The 20,594-nt window shown below is 38.5% G+C and overlaps 1 protein-coding gene across 1 annotated transcript in view; it reads left to right on the top strand.

Annotated features, from left to right (window-relative positions):
• PDE11A (phosphodiesterase 11A) overlaps positions 1–20,594 on the top strand; it is a 356,500-nt gene that overhangs the window by 317,055 nt on the left and 18,851 nt on the right. Inside the window, exon 19 of the mRNA XM_090268071.1 lies at positions 4,385–4,468. Coding sequence (XP_090124197.1) covers positions 4,385–4,468 — 84 coding nt within the window. The remainder of the gene's footprint in view (positions 1–4,384; positions 4,469–20,594) is intronic.

Raw genomic sequence — 20,594 nt, 5'->3', positions numbered from 1 at the left:
AAAAATCAAAGGCAAGCTGTTCAGCCTTGAAGAGCTAGAACAGACAGCTGCAGTAAATAATGTATATTCAAGATTTTATTTTCCAACTTTTAACATTCCAAAATCTCAAAAGCAAATCATTTTAAGTCTCTGCTTCTTTTCTTTGTTTGCAAAATGAAAAGTTTCACCTAGAAATTTAGATTCTACTGATTGAAATACTATTTATATTGGATTCATTCATTTAAATATTTTTTGAGAATGCATCCTGTAGGCTCAAGAGGGCGCTGTTTTCACTCATCAGGATACAAAAGATATAAATGCCTTGGTCACCACCCTCAAGGAATGGTCCAGACTCTTTATTCTTAATGAATGGTTAGCTAATAATCCAATGATTCTAAAGATGGCGCCAAGTATTTTAATGCCTGTACAGCACAGTAGAGTCAATGAAGCTCAAGAAACGTGTCAGTTGTCAAGAATGTCTATTTACAAGGATTCAAATCAACTGAGTATTAAATATTTTAAGACCCCTTTCTTTGCTGATATTTAAGAGCAAGGAAAAGCAGCAGAACTAGCTCCTAACTGAAATAGTTTTACGCATTTGAAGTCAGAACTGACAATCTTACTAATTTTGGCTATTCTTAATTTGTTGCTTACCTATGAAAAGCGAGAAGACAAAGCAACAATATTCATAATAGCCAAACAGTGGAAACAATCCAAATACCCACCAACTGATGACTGGATAAATACTATGTGGCGTAGCTATACAAAGGAATATTGTTTGGCAATAAAAATGAATCAAGTACTGATGCATGTTACAGGAATAAACTTTGGAAACATTATGCTAAGGGAAAGAAGCCCATCACAAAAGACCATGTAATATATGATTTTTTTTATATGAAATGTGCAGAATAGGTTAAAACACCCACCAATTATTTTAGTTTCCAAAGCAACACTGTATATCTATACTGTTTTTAAAATATGCCTTTGACCCTGGCTGGTGTGACCCAGTGGACTGAGTACCAGCCTGTGAACCAAAGGGTGGCTGGTTTGATTCTTGGCCAAGGCACATGCTTGGGTTGTGGGCCAGGTCCCTAGTTGGGGGCATGCAGGAGGAAGCCACACGTTGATGTTCCTTTCCCTCTCTTTCTCCTTCCTTTCCCCTCTCTCTAAAAATAAATAAAATATTTTTAAATAAATTAAATATGTCTTTATTTTGAGAAAAGATTTGGTTATAAAAATAAAGATACTAAATTGGAATACATAGTTAATATGTAAAGCCTAATACAATCCAAATTTCTCTCAGTTATCTATTTTCAAATAAAAGTTTTTTTCTTCTTTAAAAAATTGTTTCAGAGGCATCCTCTGAAGGGCTCACACTGCACCAGTACCACAGGTCATTTAATTAAAAGAAAAAAAACACAAGTCCATCACCAGCATTGGCGCTGGCAGATGAAGTGGCACATGCAGCACCAAGGGTCAATAAAAACGTTCTAAAATTGACTGTGTTAATGGTTACACAACTAATTGTGAATATACTAAAAACCACTGAATTTTAAAAAGTAACTGTATACTAAGCACCATTAACAGAGTAACTAAATAAATAAGAAAATATCAGATGATAATGAGAGGTATAGAAAAGATAAAACAAAATAATACTTTTTAAAGAAACATTTTGGACCAAGACTCATGTAGTTCCCAAGAATCATCCCTTTCTCTAGCACATTTTTCTTCTCCAATTCTCATCCTCTTCCCTAATATTTAACATTTCACATTACAAGACAAGGATGAGCAGAACCTGTGGGAGTCAGTGACCTTCTCCTTAATTTGGAGACATCTTCCTCAGCAATGCCCTCCTACCTCCTTGTGAGCCTCAGCAGCTAGTGATTTCTGGCCCAGTCACACCCACCCTCATTCACAGTCTTCAGGATGCAGGAGTTTTCAATATCTCTGGACCAAGGGGATATCTTTTTGTTGTTGTTGTTGTTAAGTTTATTGGAATGACATTGGTTAATAAGATTATATAGGTTTCAAGTGTATAATTCTATAGTGCATCATCTATATATTGCATTGTGTGTTCACCACCTGAAGTCAATTCGCCTTCTGTCCCCATGTATATTTTACCCCTATTATCCTCTTCTATCTCCTTCCACCTCCCTTTACCTCTAGTAATCACCATACTGTTTTTGTCTGTGTCTATGAGTTTTTGTTTGTTTGTTTGCCTTGTTTGTTCATTTGTAGCTTTCTCTTTTATATCTCACATATGAGTGAACTCATACAGTTCTTGATATTTTTAATCTGATTTATTTTACATAGCATGATATTCTCAAGATCTATCCATGTTGTCTAAAATGACAGTGTTTCACCTTTTCTTATGGCTGAGTAATATTCCATTGTATATATGTAACCACATCTTCTTTATTCAATCATCTATCAAAGGACACTTAGGTTGTTTTCACGTCTTGGCCACCATGAATAATGCTACAGTGAACAGGGGGTTACATACGAGGTCTGTCCAGAAAAAGTCCAGTCATTGTTAATATAATCAGAAGGATTTGAATAAAATCAGTGTAACCTGGCAGCCAAGGAGAGTGGAGTGGAATGTGCATGCATGAACAATGACAACTTCATTGTACTAGTCAATGAGGGTAGTAGACGCCATTGAGTAAGCATGTGAACTGTGTGGCCATGGCATTCAAAATGACTGAGCGAGTAGAGCAATGAACCTGCATCAGATTTTGAATTAAGCTCGAACATTCCTCCACGGAAACTGTTTGGATGATTCAGAAGCCACAGCTATGGGCAACTGGTGATTGACAGCTTCATCATGACAATGTGCCCACTCATGCATCATGTCTCATGCAGAGTTTTTTGGCAAAGCATCAAATCACCCAGGTGACTCAGTCCCCTTACAGCTTAGATTTGGTGCCCTGTGACTTCTGGCCTTTCCCAAAACTAAAATCATCTTTGAAAGGGAAGAGATTTCAGACTGTCGATAAGATTCAGGAAAATACGACAGGGCAGCTGATGGTGATTGGGAGAACTGTGTGAGGTCCCAGGGTACCTACTGTGAAGGGAACTGAGGCGTCATTGTCTTATGTACAATGTTTCTTGTATCTTGTATCTTCTTCAAAAAAGTCTCTACTTTTCATATTACATGGCTGGATACCTTCTGGACTGACCTTGTGTATCCTTACAAGTAAATGTTTTCAAACTTTTCAGGTAGATACTCAGAAGAGGGTTTGCTGAGTTCTATGGTAACTGTATTCTTAATTGTTAAGAAACCTCCATACTGTTTCTCATAGTGGCTATACCAATTTATATTCCGAAGGGGATGCATTGAATGTGCCCTCATGATCTATGTAAGCACCAAAACAATGTGGATGGTGCTTTTTATCTAGCGGAAGACAGGCAGGACAAGGTCAGTTGTTTCTTAGACCCTGGTCTTGGTCCTTAAGAACAAAGGGAGAGAAATTCTCATTGGCGTAAAACAACAGCATTTGTTCAAGGAATCCATTTTATCCCCCTAATTCCAAATAATTGTTTCTTTTTTCATGTCTCCCAAATAGATACATGTCACTTCTTTTTCTCAAAAATATAGGTAACTTTTCTAAACATTATAATACAATAAAGTTTAAAGACTGAGAATGATGAGGAGAATGGGTACCTCCTACCACCATCATCCATCCAATAACAGATTAAAATTTTTGGTATTCTATTAATGACACACATAACCTTTTTTTTTTTTTAATCCTCACCCAAGGATATGTTTATTGACTTGAGAGAGAGAGAGAGAGAGAGAGAGAGAGAGAGATCATTTGCCTCCCATTCATGCACCAACCAGGGATCAAACCCACATCCTTTCAGCATATGGGACAATGCTCCAACCAACTGAGCAACCTAGCCAGGGCCAGACAGAACTTTACTGAAGAACACACAGAATTGCCAAGCATCCCATCCTGAAAAAATTAATACAAATAATTTCTATTTAAAATGAAGTTGCTTTTAAGGATCTTTTTCAATCTATTCCACCCTCTTTCACTATAAAAATAAAAGCCTGCCATTATTTTTGTGGCAATAAAACATACCCCTTCCCCTTGACTTGTACCCAATTCCCAGTGACCTGATGACTTGATTTAGTGGCAGTTACCTATATCTGAAAACAGATTTTAGCCCCGAGGAGTTGTGTGCTACAAAGTTCAAATAAATTCACTTACAAATCTCATAAAAGAGATGAAAATACTTTATTTCTCATCATAGATAAAGGAAAAGAATATATGTGTAAAGATTGGTTGTGATTTGCGAAGTGTTCGGTTGGTAGAAATGGATCATTGTGGCGAAGTGTTTGACAAAGCACTTGTAAAATTCTCCGCTGTAATAAAGCAAGGTTCTCCACCCCCCATTCTAGGCTATTTTTGATCGGAACCGGAAAGATGAACTGCCTCGCCTGCAACTCGAATGGATCGATAGCATCTGCATGCCTTTGTATCAGGTAATCACAATTCAGTAGGGTCTGTGTCCTGACTGAGCCGGAAGAGTGTGCGTTCTGTACTTTCAACTTAGTTTGAGGAGGATCTTCGGGTATACATGTTTCTAAGAACTATATTTACACTTTACCCTTTCTCAGACTTCTGATCATGTCCTGAGAAAAGTTGGTGCTAGAAGGAACGCCCGAGACCTGAGGGCATAATCTTCATGGGCCTCAACTCCTTCATTTGTAAATCAGGGATAATAACGTTTTTCTCAGTATGTCTCTCACTGTGCCCCATGAAACCCAAGCATCAGCCGTTGTCCAGTGGTCTCTTGAAGGAGAGCTCTCAGGCCCAGTAAGTAGGGAAACTCCCCTGCACATCGAACTACTGGAGGCTCAGAGAGTCCTTCAGGAAAGAAACTTGTTTAATCTTGATTAACTCTGAATTTCTCAAACATTTAGTCATGGAAATCTTTTTCTTTTCTTTTCTTTTCTTTTTTTTTTTTTTTACACTTTCTCTTTTACTTTTATTACTACCATGAGATTTCCATGTAGCCCAGTTTTATGCTCTTCCCCCATGGTCTAGGCCACAGAGTTTTGTGAAGCATCTTCCACCTTAAAATCCCTCTCTCTGAGGGGCATGTGACAAATGCTGACCACTGAATCTGGAGCAAGATGCACTCACACTTTCAGCTCTACGGCCTGGTGTTCAGGACCCTGGTCCTGGCAAGGAGACATGTGCCATGGGCTTTGAATGTTCACTCGCCATGTTTTGAGCATGGATTAGGGCTGGCATCAGTTAACATGAAGTTTAGAGTACACTGGCTTTTAATTCTACTTCTAAGCATTTGCTTTTCTGTGTAAAACCTGGTGAGTTCTTTACCCCCCACCTAGCTCAATCAGTCTGAACTTCTTTTCTAACTTCAAATGAGAAACACATGCAGGGAAAGCAAAACGGCTTCACTTTCTCACTCTGAGTAACTCCATTAAAAACACAGTATTGTTTTTTAAGGACCGCACAATCATTAAGTTTCAGGCTTATATACCACTTTGTTTTCAGCACTTTTAGGAACTGCTGAGCCCTGTCGCATTAACATCAAAAAAAGAGAAAGAAACAAACAAACAACAAAAGAAAACCTTAGAATACAGTCTTGAAGACAAAAGTATGATTTTTAAATATTTATAAATCACAAAAGTAAGTTCATTTCTTTGTTTTATGTTATCCATGCAACACATGATCATATAAAGTCAAACTTTAAAATAATATAAAATGGACTCTTAGCTATAATTGGAATGTAATGTTATTTTGTTTAATAATGAAAGATAGATGAAAAATCAAGAATGATGCACCCTTTATTATAAGAGGATCCTTCTGTCTGTTCCGCCCCTCCTTGATCTTGGTATTTCTGAATTAGCTGGGCAGCTCTTGAGTCAGGTAGACCTTCCTTTGCTAAATTGACCTTGACAACACATGTTGAATTATTTTTTATGTTATTCAGGGTTTTTTGTGCACATTTACGCAATAAGGGAGATGAACAAGTTATTCTGGCAATTAATAAGTTCCTTTTATGCTTTAAAGCTTAGGAGGATGAAGATATGTATTTATGGAGCTGGTAAATTTTTGATACTGGTTTGCAAAGCTATTTTGGAATGAAACCAAAGTCAACAACACACCCTTTCCATGAGATTAGTTATTGTAAATGCTGGAAAAGATTCTCATGTGCTTTTGTAAGTTAATTTAATTGTTTCATTACTGATTCACAATTATTTGGGCTTCTATTATACTTCCTATTAAACACTTTGAAATCTTCAGGTTAAAAAGGAAGTTACTTGAGTTTAAACTGAAAATGGCAGTTTCCAGGATTTAGAGAGTAAAATTACCATATCACGTTATTCATTATTCCTGACTTTTCACATTTGTTTTACTTTACTACTTATCTGTAAGTTTACATACACCTGCTATTTTGATTCTCAGGGAATTAACATATAGAAATGTTAGTGACACTAGCACCAAATTAGAGTTGTATCCTGCTCACGCTGGGCCTTGGTCTGGTGTGATGGCCTTTCTATCTTTTGCATAGTTCTCCTGCTGTCTCTTCTTATTAAACTAAATGGGAGAGTCACAGCATTCTAAAGAGGAATGTGGAAGGAACTGTGCATGAAAGTTCATGTTTATACCTGTTGCTCTATCTGCTCATTAACAAAGCATGAAAATCATGTTCCATTTTGAGTTCCTTATCATCACTAATTTTTAAAAATGATCTCATGGATTTAATTTGTAAATTCTTTACAAGGTTTTAAAAACAACATGTCAAAGAACCTACACGCTGAAACTTTTGTTGAGTGATTTTAAGTGTTCTCTTTTTTTAATTGAATTTATTGGGGTGACATTGGTTTACAAAACTATACAGGTCTCCAGTGTAAATCCAATAAAACATCATCTGCACACTGCATGATGTTCCCATCACCCCAGGCAAAGTCTCTTTTCATCTCCATCCCCCCACACTTTGCCCACCTCTACCTACCCTGCACCCCCATTTCCCTCTGGCTATCACCACAGTGTTGTCTGTGTCTATGTGTTATATATAAATACATCTGCATATATGTGTGTGTGTGTGTGTGTGTGTGTGTGTATATATATATATATATATACATATATATATATATATTTGCTTAATCCTTTCACTTTCTTTCATCCAGTCCCCCAACCCCCCTCCCCTCTGACAGCTGTCAGTCTGTTCCACATATCCATGCCCCTGTTTCTATTTTGTTCATCAGTTTATTTTGTTCATTAGATTCCACATGTAAGTAAGATCTTATGGTATTTGTCTTTCTCTCACTGGCTCATTTCACTTAGCATGACAATCTCCGGGTCCATCCATGATGTTGCAAAACGTTTAAATTCCCTTCTTTGTACAGCTGAGTAGTATTCTATTGAGGGTCCCTATTTTGTTCCAGCCCACTCAGTGGATTTTTCGTTATTGAACTAGATAATCTTACATAACTGTCGGTGCTTCAGAACTCAAATGGAATCAGTCAGTGGGAAGGAATCACCATTAGTGCAAAGACACAAAATCTTTTGGAAATTACTCACCGAGCCAGGAAAGTCACTAATGTGACACTAATTACGGAGGCAAAATGTCTACAGGAACTGAGGTTGTTGCTGAAAAACCAGTTTGGAGTTTTGAACATGGAAGTCCAGGAATGAAGAATCTGAGAGGACAGAAGGCAAATGGGAAAGTATGCAGGTGGCAGGGATCACAAATATGACTGGTCTGAAAATCACATGGCCTTAATCACAGAGCATAAGAATCTACTGTGGCCTTGCTAAGCCCATGTGGCAGAGGCCAAAAGGATACAGAATAGTACATAGGAGATAAAGAACGTCCCTTTCATTTCTTTATTTTTTTTAAAGATTTTATTTATTTATTTTTAGAGAGAGGGGAAGGGAGGGAGAGAAACATCCATGTCTGAGAGATACATTAATCTATTGTCTCTCACATGCCCCCAACCAGGGACCTGGCCTGCGACCCACACATGTGCCCTGACTGGGAATCAAACCGGTGACCTTTCAGTGTGCAGACTGGCGCTCAATCTACTGTGATACACCAGCCATGCATGGACCCTTCATTTCTTTCCCCGGCCTTTCATTTCTTTTAGTGGCCAGAGTCCTGAGCCCAGGATGGAGCAGATTCAGGTGGCAAGAAAGCTCACAGAGACTGAGGGTGTTACATAGAATCTGCTTGCAGGTGCTTGCAGGTGGACCAGCGTGGAGAGGGCCTCCATCGGAGGCTGATGCAAGCCTCGGTAGGACCGAACCCAGGGTTTGGTGGGGAGCGCGAAGATGCAGCCAGGCAATAAATACAAATACAGTTTTAATGTAGCTTTTGACTTCATTGACTTTCTCTGGATACTTCGGGTTTACTTCAGGGTTCTGAAAGAGTTGTGCTTGTCCAGTAGCAAAGTAGATCACGCACTCTCTGCTTGCGCTCCAATTTGTGGAGTTTTGTCTCTCTTCCAAGTGAAAGACGACGGCCGGTCTTCAGTGCCTGATGGGCTGATTATTTATTTGTGTGCCGAGGTGGGAACTCATAAAAAGTACAGGGGTCCATTTGGGATGTTCACTACATTTAAAATGGAAACTCTTATCTCTGGAACAACTTTAATTTCCAGGCAATTTTTCACTATGTTGAGGTAGGACAATGAGAACACTTTCTTCCCGCCACACCCCGGTCTCCCGCAAATCTATTCATTAAGAAGTTACCTCAGTACTCTGTGACTGGTTAACAGCTACTGACAGAAAATGCATAAAAAGATAGAAATAAAGTGGCGGGTAAAGAATGAAATTCATAAAAGAGTCCCAGATCCACAGGTCGTTATATAGCAGGGAGATATGACATGTTTATAGCAGAATATATAATTCTCCAGAACTTGCTTATCTTTTTAATCTTATGGTTCCAAACTTTTCTTAAAAAAAAAAAAAAAAAAGAAAGAAAGAAAGAAAATTGTCCTAACAAGCAGAAGTCATGATTTATCTGTGACAGCATTTTAATCAGGAAGCATACAGAGAGCCAGGAGTGGGCCGGGAACCAGTAAAGCGTGGTCCCCGGGTGAGGACTGAAGCCCTGCGTAGTTAGCGCTGTCCTAGCAGGGTATCTGGAGGAACACATTGACATCTGATTCCCCTGCTCTCTGCTGTCTTTGCACCCTGCTGGGGATCCATTAGCCTGCTGCTCAACAACTCTGGAAAGAGAAAATACAAAAAGAAAAAAAACAACAGAAAGAATAAAAAAAGACAGCATCAAACTTTGAAGTCATTGCTGCACCAGCCTTAGGGATAAACAGAAACCTGATGTCGGAGTGTCACACTGAGCTTCTCTGTGTGCAGTGACAAGCTAATTTTTTGCCCTGTATTTTCATTCTCCACATAATCAAACCTCAGTGTACCTAGAATTTCAGTGATGCACAGAGGCATTATAAATCTTCTGTTTGTTAAGGATTGAGGGATTTAATTTTTCTATGAAGGTCATCAGATTTTCAGCTCATCCCAAACTGGCTCTTGATAGTGCAGTGGATTTTTTCCTACAGATAATACAATAGAGCTAGACCTGGAAAGGATGTAGCTAGAGTAATTCATTCTCTCTCTCTCTCAAAGAAGGAAGACTTTGGCAAGAGTATTGCATCTTTATAAAAATGTCAGGGGGTCCTGCGACAGGCAAGGCTTCCAATGTTATGATTATAGTAGCATTTGGCTTTTTTCTGCCTTCACTTTAATGGTCATTTTGGAAAATTCATTCTACTTGATGCAATTATAAATATGCTCTCTGAAAAGAAGGGAATCTTTAAAGTATAGTTGAAATTGTAGAGACTGGAAATTAGAATTGGTAAACTGAAAAAGAAGATGTAAGGTGCTACTCCAAGACAATTTTTTTGAATACCAATAAAAGCATCATAAAAACAGCTCAGTGTTTTCCCAAATGGTTCATGCCTTGTGTCCACTATATTTTTCCAGAATGGGATTATTCTTTTTCTTTAAAAGAAATATATATTGATTATGCTATACAGTTGTCCCAATTTTCTCCCTTTGCCTCCCTGTGCCCAGCACTCTCATCCCCTCTAGCAATCCAACCCTTAGTTCATGTCCATGGGTCATGCATATAAGTTCTTTTGCTTCTTCACTTCCTATACTATTCTTAACTTTCCCCTGTCTATTTTGTTTCTACTGATTATGCTTCTTAATCCATGAACCTTTTCCCTCATTCTCTCCTTTCCCCCTCCCAACTGATAACCATCCTAATGATCTCCATATCTATGATTCTGTTCCTATTCTGGTTGTTAGTTTAGTTTGTTCTGTTTTGTTTTTTTAGATTCAGTTGTTGATAGTTATGAATTTGTTGCCATTTTAATGGTCATAATTTTGATATTCTTCTTTTCCTTAAATAAGTCCCTTTAACATTCCATGTAATTAATAATGGCTTGGTGATGATGAATTCCTTTAGCTTTACCCTGTCTGGGAAGCATTTATCTGCCCTTCCATTCTAAATGGTAGTTTTGCTGGACATAGCAATCTAGGTTAGAGGTCCTTGCTTTTTGACACTTTGAATACTTGTTGCCAGCCCCTTCTTGCCTGCAAAGTTTCTTTTGAGAAATCAGCTGACAGTCTTATGGGAACTCCTTTGCAGGTAACTCTCTGTTTTTCTCTTGCTGCTTTTAAGGTTCTCTCTTTATCTTTAGCCTTTGACATTTTAATTATGATGTGTCTTGGTGTGGTCCTCTTTGGGTCCAACTTGTTTGAGACTCTCTGTGCTTCCTGGACTTGTATGTCTATTTCCTTCACCAAATTAGAAAGTTTTCTTTCATTATTTTTTTCAAATAAGTTTTCAATTTCTTGTTCTTCCTCTTCTTCTGGCATCCCTATGATTGAATATTTGTACGTTTGGAGATGTCTCAGAGGCTCCTTATATTATCCTTGTTTTTTTATTTTTGTCTTTTTTTTTCTCTTTGAAATTCTTCTTTCTTCTTGCTGTTCTGGTTGAATGCTGATTTCTTCCCATGTTCCCAATCATTGATTTAAACCCTAGCTTCATCCCCTCCATTGTTGGTTCCCTGTAGATTTTTTCTTTATTTCACTTAGTGTAACCTTAATTTCTTCCTTTACGTTGTTGATGTACTCAGTGTGTTCTTTGAGCATTCTGATCACCAGTATTTTGAATTCTGCATCTCATAGCTTGACTATTTCTGTTTCGTTTAGTTCTTTTTCTTGGATTTTTTTCTGTTCTTTCATTTGGGCCATATTTGTCTCCTCAATTTGGCAGCCTCCCTGTGCTTGTTTCTGGGTATTAGGTAGAGCTACTTTGACTTCCTGTCTTAGTAGTGTGACCTATTATAGAAAAAGGACAATCACCAGGGCAGGGCAACATGCTTCACTGCTTCATGGCTCTGTGGTGCAAGAGGGCTCAGAAAGGGGACAATGCCACTGCCTGGCTTCTGGAGGTTTGCCTGGCACTCGCTACATTTACAGTCACTTCACCCACTTCCTGCATGCAACTGGTGCCCTTCCAGTTGTTTCCCTGCTGCTGAATTCAAGAAGGGGCATGTCTGCATACATTCTAAGTCAATATGAGTCTCCTGAAAATCCAGCAATTTATTCCACTGCCCAACCCCCACTGGTTTTTACAGCTAGAAGTTATAGGGATTTATCTTCCTGGCACAGGAACCCTGGGCTGTGCAGTCTGGCCTGGGGCTGGGATTGTTTGCTCCCAAAGTTTCCCTCCCAATTTTTACTCACCACACATGAATGTGGGACCACCCATTCCACTTCCACTGCCTCTCTGCACCACACCGCTACTCTATACCTCTTCATCCATCTCTGCATGTCTGCCCCTCCTACCCATCTGGATGAATGTGGCTTCTTTAAATCCTTGGTTGTCATACTTCCATACAGCTCAGTTTTCTGATAGTTCTGGGTGTTATTTGTTTGGAGGTCTAGTTGTAATTCTTTCTGTGGTTGCACGACTAGGCAAAGTGTGTTTACCTATGCCTCCATCTTGACTAGAAGTCCCAATTTTTTTTTTTTAAGAATAAGTAATGAGCTACTGGGTAACTAGTTAGAATATAAGATCATCTCCTCTTAAAAGCCTGTAAGGAATGGGATGTGGATAGAGAGAACAATTTTGTCAGGTGCTTAAAAAAAATGGATACTATCCACATTAGTTTCCTATAAATGTTTTCTCTACAACGTTTAGTATTCTTATGGATGAAAGGAAGAATAGTTGGGGCTGATTCCTTACTTGTCCTTACAAAGGGGGACAAATATGGAATGATATCATATATAACTCAAAAGCCTCAAGAAGGAAAGAGAGAAGGGAGGGAGGGAGGGAGGAGGGAAGGAGGACAAAAAGAAAGAAAAGAGTAAAATAACTTTCTAAGTTCTCTATAATTTATCCATCTGGCCCCACCTTTTCTTGATGATGGGGGTAGCATTAATGGACGGGTACTTAAACTTGACAATTAAAATATTTCAATCCCTTCTGTTTAAAACAGGCCCATGGGAGTATTAAAATATAAATCATTCCTGATCAGAGCTATTTCTTCTCCCCAACTGACATCTAGATACCAGGGGAGCTCACCTATCCTGTAGTCATTCTGTGCCCATGGGGGCAAAGTACCCAAGTATACATGCTGCCTTTGGGTCTTACTGGGTTCACTGAGAGATGGCTTATCAGTGTCACTGTGACTCTGGGTGTGACACCATGATGCTTCTGTGTGACTATGGGTGTGGGTGTGATGAGCACTTTATGCAGACCTTGGCCACTAGCTCTGGCTGCTGAACTCCATGGCCCTTACAGGGGCCTCTCAGGGAAAGCTGCATCATCTTCCTGGGCAGTTCTAGTCAGCTGGTTCTCTTAACATTTGCTCAGCCCCTGTGGGACATCCATGAAGAGCCAGCTATTTTCTCTTAACCCTGCTGTCCACACAACTTCCTCAGTCCTTTCTAATATGTTGCCTGGGTTATGCTAACTTGTTCTAGGAAAATTCTATCATTTTTCTGAATTAGGCTCAGAGACACAAGCTCTCCTCCCATGTCCAGGCTTTGACCCTAAGTAAAATGGAGCCTTGACACTCTCTTCTAATCTCATTCTTTCTCTCTCTCCACCCTCCCTTTCTGTTTCTCTCTCCCCCGTCTTTCTCTCCTCTCTCCCTTCTTCTCCCTTGCCATCCTGCTTCCCTAACTGCCACAGTGGAAAGTTTTAAGTTTTGTTTTTCCTTATCAAATGGAAACTACCTTTATTGGGTTTCCTCTGTGTTCTCCATCTAGAGCCTTTTAAGAAAATTTCCCTGATTTGGTGAACGAAATAGACATGCAAGTCCAGGAAGCACAGAGAGTCCCAAACAAGAGGGATGCAAAGAAGTCCACTCTAAGACACATCATAATTAAAATGCCAAAGGTTAAAGGTAAAGAGCAAATCGTAAAAGCAGCAAGAGAGAAGCAATTAGTTACCCACAGAGGAGTTCTCATAACACTGTCAGCTAATTTCTCAAAAGAAACTTTGCAGGCTAGAAAGGAATGGCAATAAATATTTGAAATCATGAAAAGCAGGGACCTACAGCCAAGAATGCTCTACCCAGCAAAGCTATCATTTAGAATCAAAAGTCAGATAAAGAGCTTCCCAGACAAGAAAAAGCTAAAGGAGTTAATCACCACCAAACCATTATTATATGAAATGTTAAGGGATTTATTTAAGAAAAGAAGGTCAAAACTATGAACAATACAATGACAATAAATACATCCCTGTCAACAACTGAATCTAAAAAACAAATTAAGCAAACAAGAACAGAGACAAAATCATAGATACAAAGAGATGGGAGGGAGTTGTGGGGGAATGGGTGAAGAAGTGAGGGGATTAAGAAGTACAAATAGGTAGTTACAGAATAGACATGGGGTTGTAAAATACATTATAGGAAATGGAGTAGCCGAAGAACTAATACAAATGACCCATCGACATAAACAATGGTGTGGGGGGTGCCTGAGGTAGTGGTGGTTGCTAGGTAAGGGGGGCAAAGAGGGAAAAATTGGGACAGTTGTAAAGCATAATCAATAAACATAATTTTTTTAAAAGCTGAATGAGGATAGCTTGCTGTTTCTAGCTGGAAACCACCATTTGCCAAAAGAAGTCTACTGCGTTAATGTGTGGGAAGCCACAGGCATCACAATGCTAGTTGAATGAAAACAAATTGGTTTAATATTCTCAAAATAGTGTTGTTGTTACACATACAATACTCAAATCTGAGCGCTGATAGTAAAACCTCTTTACTTCAAAAGTTTCAGTGTATTATTAGTCAAATATGAATGGGAGAGAAATTCAAACATTCAAAAGTGTCCATTTATGACATTTATAGGCACCTCAACTATAGTCTGTTTTGCAAACTTTTGCCAAAATGACTTCCTTTAAAAAAAAATTGATCATGGCATCTCCCTGCTTAAATACCTCAGATTACTACCACCATCTATAAAATGCCTTTCAGATTCCTGGTTTAGCATTCCAGGGCCACTTTGTATGAGGCCCCTGCCTCTTGGCCTCATCTCCTATCACCCTGCCCCTTCCTCACCATGCACCCTTTGCCCCAGGGCATAGGACTTGCTCACCCCATTGTCCTTCTTTCCTGCCTTTGCTCACACCTCCTTGCATCTTCTTTCTGCCTGGAAGACTGGCGGCCCAAACTATCATTTCTTCTGTTAAACCTTTACTCCCAGCCACACTCCTATAGCCCTCTGTTCATCTCTTTGTAATCACACATAGCACTCTGTACTGTGATTATCTTTATGTCTATATGAATGGTTCCCACATTCGACTACCCTCTTGGGACCATGATATGCCTGGTATCCAGGATAGTGCAATGGTGAACAAATGAATGAAGAAACAGAAGAGTGAATGATGGGATGCAGTACCACAGAATTAATTATAAGCTGTGGAATGAATGTACAAAGTTGGGTAATAATGTCATTTTAAGTTATTATCTATGAATACATAAAACCTTTCATCAGAGTATGTGCTGTTATATTCCTGCCCATAATCTGAAGTATATGGCCTATGATATCTTTTTAGAAAGTGGTTTAGTTCTTATCATGCTTGAATTGACGCTTAATTCTAATGTAAGAGACCAGTTTATAGCCATGGATTTTTCAGGACTTTGACTTTTTCAACTAGGAAATACATGACATTTTCTTTTATTCAGCATTGCCAGAAAATGTAGTCTTCTAGTTATTTTAATACTCAAGTTAATAGAACTAGGACATATACATAGATTTCATGAAATTATATCGTATACTGTATGCATGATTTTGAAAAATTATAATACAATAAAGCACGGTAAGTTTATCATGATTAAAATTAATCTTTCTTTGACTTACAAGGTTTTCCAGATCCTATAGTACCTAACAATTATCAATTCAAACATCAAAGAATTATGTGCTATGTTGGATGAAGCACTGAATAGGAGAGGGCTCATTAGAGAAGAACATTGACATTCATGTCACTTCTGGCATTGTGTGTGACATGTGGCCAGTGAAGGCATCTCACACCCATGGCTACATTTCCAAGTTCTTCTTGAATGCCTGGCATGCCAGGATATTTAATTTTGTAATGTTCCACTCCCCTCTAAAAAAATAAGTTTTTCTTGATAAAGCAACCAGCTCTATATACATTTTTAATAAATAAAATGGACTTTCATTGATTTTATTTCATGCAAAAAAAAAAAAAAAAAAAACCTTTCTTTATACAGTGGCATTTAACTCATTTCTATTCATATGCATTTTATGAGCTCAAAATTGCCATCATGAATCCATATTAAATGCTAGAATATGGTAGAAAGAAAATGATAATATCCTCCCTAATAAGCCTTTTGAAAGTAGAATTTAAGATAAGATCTATTTCTCCTTATCTAACATAAGTAACTCTTTTTAAAAGTGTTTCTACTTTGGAATCATGAAGCTAGAAATCACTTAACCCCCACGTCCATACAAGACTTGGAATGTTGCCTTTACTTAAGTTACTTTCCAGTTCCTCTAGAAAGCATATTTTAAAAGCTAATTCACTTCTTCACAGCACTGTCCTCTTTGACTCCTTTCAAAAGAAAAAGGGAAGAAGGGAGAGCGGGAAGGAGAGAGAGATCAAGAAAGAAGGGAACTAGAGAAGGAAAACTGCATTTTTTTTTTAACCAAGAAATGAAATAAGGCCTCTTTTAATGATTATTCTTTGGACTGTTAAGTGCTTCTTCAAAATGTCTGCACTTTAATGTCCATTTGGAGGGTCAGCATTGTTTGAGCTCCCGGGAAGTGAGAAATGAGATGAACAAAGCACTCTTATTATCCTGTTGCCAAACAATCTTCAGTTATACCCTAAACATGTTCTAAGAGAATTCAAGGAGGCAGTATTTGAACCCTCAGCTTTCACCACTCTTTTAATTAGCTGAGTTGCAGCTGTAAAGATATTAACCAAATCACTCAAGTCATGTTGCCCCCTTTTAGCAAGAAGATGCTGTATGGCAATGTGATCACACAGAGCCAAGCTCTCTACCTCATGCAACAGCCAATAGGGCAGACCAACAGTTGAGTCTGTTAACCAGCATCTCAAAATTAGAGACTTCTGTCAGACTGAGTTTTTGGAAAAGAGGTTCAGTAACAGTGTCCTACAGATATGAGTATCCTTATGCATATGTAAGTAGGCTACATTTGCCACTGGATAAGGGCTTAAATTTTAAAGTTTACAAGGTGCTTTTACATACACAATTAAATTTGACCTTAACTCTGTGAAGGAAGGAAATACTTCATTCTGGATCCTACAATGTCTAATGGTCTAAGTTTTACACATGAGGAAACTGAAACCTAAAGAAGCTAATGGACTTAATCAGAGTGAGGTTGTTAATACATAGCAGAACCAGAATTTCAAGGCCAAGTTCTCTTGGTCTTAGTTTGCTGCTCTTTCCTGCTCTAGTGCCCTGAGGAAGTGAAAGGCAATTCCATTTTGTCCAGCAGTTCTCTGCCTTCGTAAATCTCCCATATACAAAATAAAACTCTAAATGCTTTAAGGAGAAGGATTCAGGGACCAGGGTAGAGATTTCAGGGAGCGCAATTCCTAGAAGATGGAATAGGCTAATGGACTCTGTTTAGCTGGTTACTGTAGAAAACTTTCTCTGAAATATTTTATATGTATGTCAAGTTGTCTCTGATCTAACACTTTCACCTGTCAAGTGGGGTGTTGTTGCCAATTAAACATGGTGGATGGACCTCACTGGTTTATCTCCCCATCTTCCTGAGAATTCCATTAACATAATAAAAAAGGAATTTTTAAAAAGGAAACTTTCTTGGGCAATGGAAAGAGGTTGGAAGAAATTTGAAAAGCATGATTTAAAAAAAAGCCTATAATGCCATGAACAGAGTGTTAGTAGAAGTCAGGAACGTTAACTCTGGTAGTAAGGACTCCGCAAATGAGGAGCACAGCAGAGAAAACTGATATCGCCTTAGAGAATACCTGAGTCATCGGGAGCAAACTGTTAGGGGAAATAAAGACCTACTTCACAATCTCTTTATCCTATGGTGCCCCTTTATGCTATGATCCACATGCAAACACATTTTTACCCAGGTACACTAATGTATTCTGCTTTGGTCACTTAACATAACGTTCATGTTTCCACATTCCTAATATAATTTTCCTATTATTCTTTGAAATGGCAGCTTAATATTCCAGTCGCTTGACTTTTCATCATTTATTCAGTCATTCCCCTTTTTTTGCTACTCTTACTTTAGGAATATACTCAGAGGTCAGGCTCCTGTTAAAACCTCTCTCTGCCCCCAGGAGGTAGATAGAGCAGATCCTGGGGCCCTTTGCAGCATTTTCCCTTGGTAGCACATTATACTTACTTGCATTCATTGTTTCTGTTACTCAGCCTCACTAAATACCACAAGCTTTGCCCTCATCCAGGCTGTAGTGTCAGTAAGTAAGTTGTTACCCAGACCCCACAGGACTGCCTCAGCAACACAGCCCAAGTGCGAGAGTGACAGGAGCAGGAAGAAGTGGGTTATCACGTTGCTCCTAGCAAGATCTTGGTTCCCTGGGCATTGTTCAGGCGTGCCCTGAAATAACCTACCAATTGTGAGTTGCCCAATGGTGGGCGTTAGCATTTCTCTCTTTAGTTTACATTTGAGAAACTAAGGAGGTTATACTTGCTGCTCATAATCACCCCAGTGCATCAGGGAGTTTTAGCATGTGAACCAATGCCTCCTACCAGCAAAGGGAGAGCTAAACCACACAACCATAAAATAATAGCACAGCAAAAATTGTTCTCCACCCCTTGACTTAATGTGTCATCTGTGATCTCAGTGCTGTAGATGGTCTGAACAGCTGAAAAATCTAAATAGGAAAGGATAAAGAGACAAATGGAAACAGAGATGAAGAGGCAGAAGGAAACAGAAGGGACATAAGATGAGGCAGTAAGGGCTGAGTGTTTTTATAAGCATCCTCTTTCAGATCTGCCCCCTGCACTCATAAAACCTAAAGTTCATCATCATCAGCTTTCTTCCTATGGTGATTACCACGGACTTGTAGGTTTGACTGAAAGTAACTCCACTCTGCTACTTTTTCAAAGCTTCTGGCCTTGGAAAGTAACTTTCTTCTTGGGGCAAATGGAATTGATGAGAGTTAATATCTACCTTTCCAAGAGTCTGAATGAAGGGGGAAGAAGTATGTGGAAAAGCTTTAACAGCATGTGTTAAAGCTCTCCACACATGTGAGTCATTAGTACTGTTAGTATCATTAATATGCTCTCTGAGTTTCAGTAGCCTCTGTTGCAAATTTGGATAAAAATAGCCAAACTGCCTCTCTCGCTAAGATGTAATGAGTTTACACATTTCTTAAGCAATTACTGTATGCCAGGCACCAGATGGACTTACCAGCACTATCCGGTTTAATTTTCTTAGCAATCTCAACTTACATACTATTCTTACCCCCCTTTTCAAATGTAAAAACTGAAGCCACAGAGTTTTTGTAACTTGCCCAAGAATATACAGATATTAAGTGACACAACTTAGATTATTTCTGCTTTCATGACTGGGCTCCTCAGCAGTATGACCATCTGAGATGTGTGTGCAGGCATTAACATTATATAAATCTCATGTCCTTTTTGAGTTGCCTTAAACAGAAACAACTTGCTGCTGTAATACTAAAATCTTTAACTGGAAGCAAACTTGCCAGTCACCTGTAGGTGAGGAAAGCGAAACCCTGAGAAGTCATTGTGGGAAAGCTAGTTTTGGAACCAAGACTTTTGACAGTTATTTTTAGGTTTGGTCCCATATACCCAGCCATCTACGCATAACAATTGAAATTTTTGATTTCAAAGTTTCCAAAGCTATCCAGAAGGGACAGAATTTAAGAAGGAAATCTACCTTAGCAGTGATGTAGATTTCAAGCAGGCAGAAAGCAGATGGGTGCCGGGGAGTTTGTTCTGAAGGACAGTGTGGCGAACCAAGATGCCTCCAAGAATGGGGGAAATGGAGTGAAAAGTCAGCGAACAAGGTAGAAAAGACAGCTCCAAAAGGGCCTGAGAAACTGAACAGAACTCAGAAGGAAGATAAATGGATAATTTAAAAGCCATTCAGTTTTTAAGAAAGACAAAGAATAAGCTACACTGCATCAGAAAAGGCCCAGAAATGATGATGGATGGGGCCCTTCAAAGGAGTGGTGAACACAACAGAAGCACGGTTCCCCGCACAATTCCCAGCTGAGGGCAAATCTGAAGAACTAAATAAGGATATGAGACTGATATGGATTGAAGAGTTTTTCAAAACCTATTTAATGGCCAGGCAGGGGACATTGATCGCTTTTCAGAGGAAATGTTTAGGCTCAATGAGGTAGTCAGCCTTTATTTGGGATGGGGATTTGTGACTGGGGTTGGAAGGGGTTTATACACATCGTGCAACAAACATTAAAGTACTAAAATAATTTTTGAATTCTGGTGGTAAAGTACTATATTATTTTGATCTTTATGAAATAAGCCATTTCTCTTTTTCATCCTTGTACTTGCAAGCCTTCTTTAACTATTAACAATCAGATAACTTGTTATTTAATAATTCTAACACATGATCAAAGATTGTTAATTCCTCTATCAAAAAGTTCACGTTAAACTTTTAAATACAATTTTCCATTGTTACATAGTTTATACTCACCCAGTAAATAGAATTCAAAAGCTACAAAAGGTACAAAAAGCATTAGAGAAAAGTATCCCCCAGGCTCTCAGTTCCTGTCCCATGGAACAATCACCGGTAACCAATTTCTTATGTATGTGTCTAAAGACAGTTTATATAAAAGCATAAATACAGTGTATTTTTACACTTTTATACCTAATGTTTACATATTTTTATAGAATTATGTATTTATGTAAATACACAGTGCTCATACACATATATACATACATGTGTATTTATGTATCCATATACATATATTTGTGTACATAGTGTAATCCTGCTCCATACCTTGTTTTTTACCCTTAATATCACTCTCTCAATTTTTTTCCATGTCAAAGGATCAACTTGATTGCTGTTTAGATTGTGACAGAGAACAGTAATTGGGTTTACTGATACTAATCTTTTTTT

The sequence above is a fragment of the Furipterus horrens genome, unplaced genomic scaffold (genome assembly GCF_987537825.1).
Source record: "Furipterus horrens unplaced genomic scaffold, mFurHor1.1.pri manual_scaffold_1, whole genome shotgun sequence".
NCBI lineage: Eukaryota > Metazoa > Chordata > Mammalia > Chiroptera > Furipteridae > Furipterus > Furipterus horrens.
Note: the sequence above shows the minus strand (reverse complement) of the source record. Positions and strands in the feature narration are given on the sequence as shown.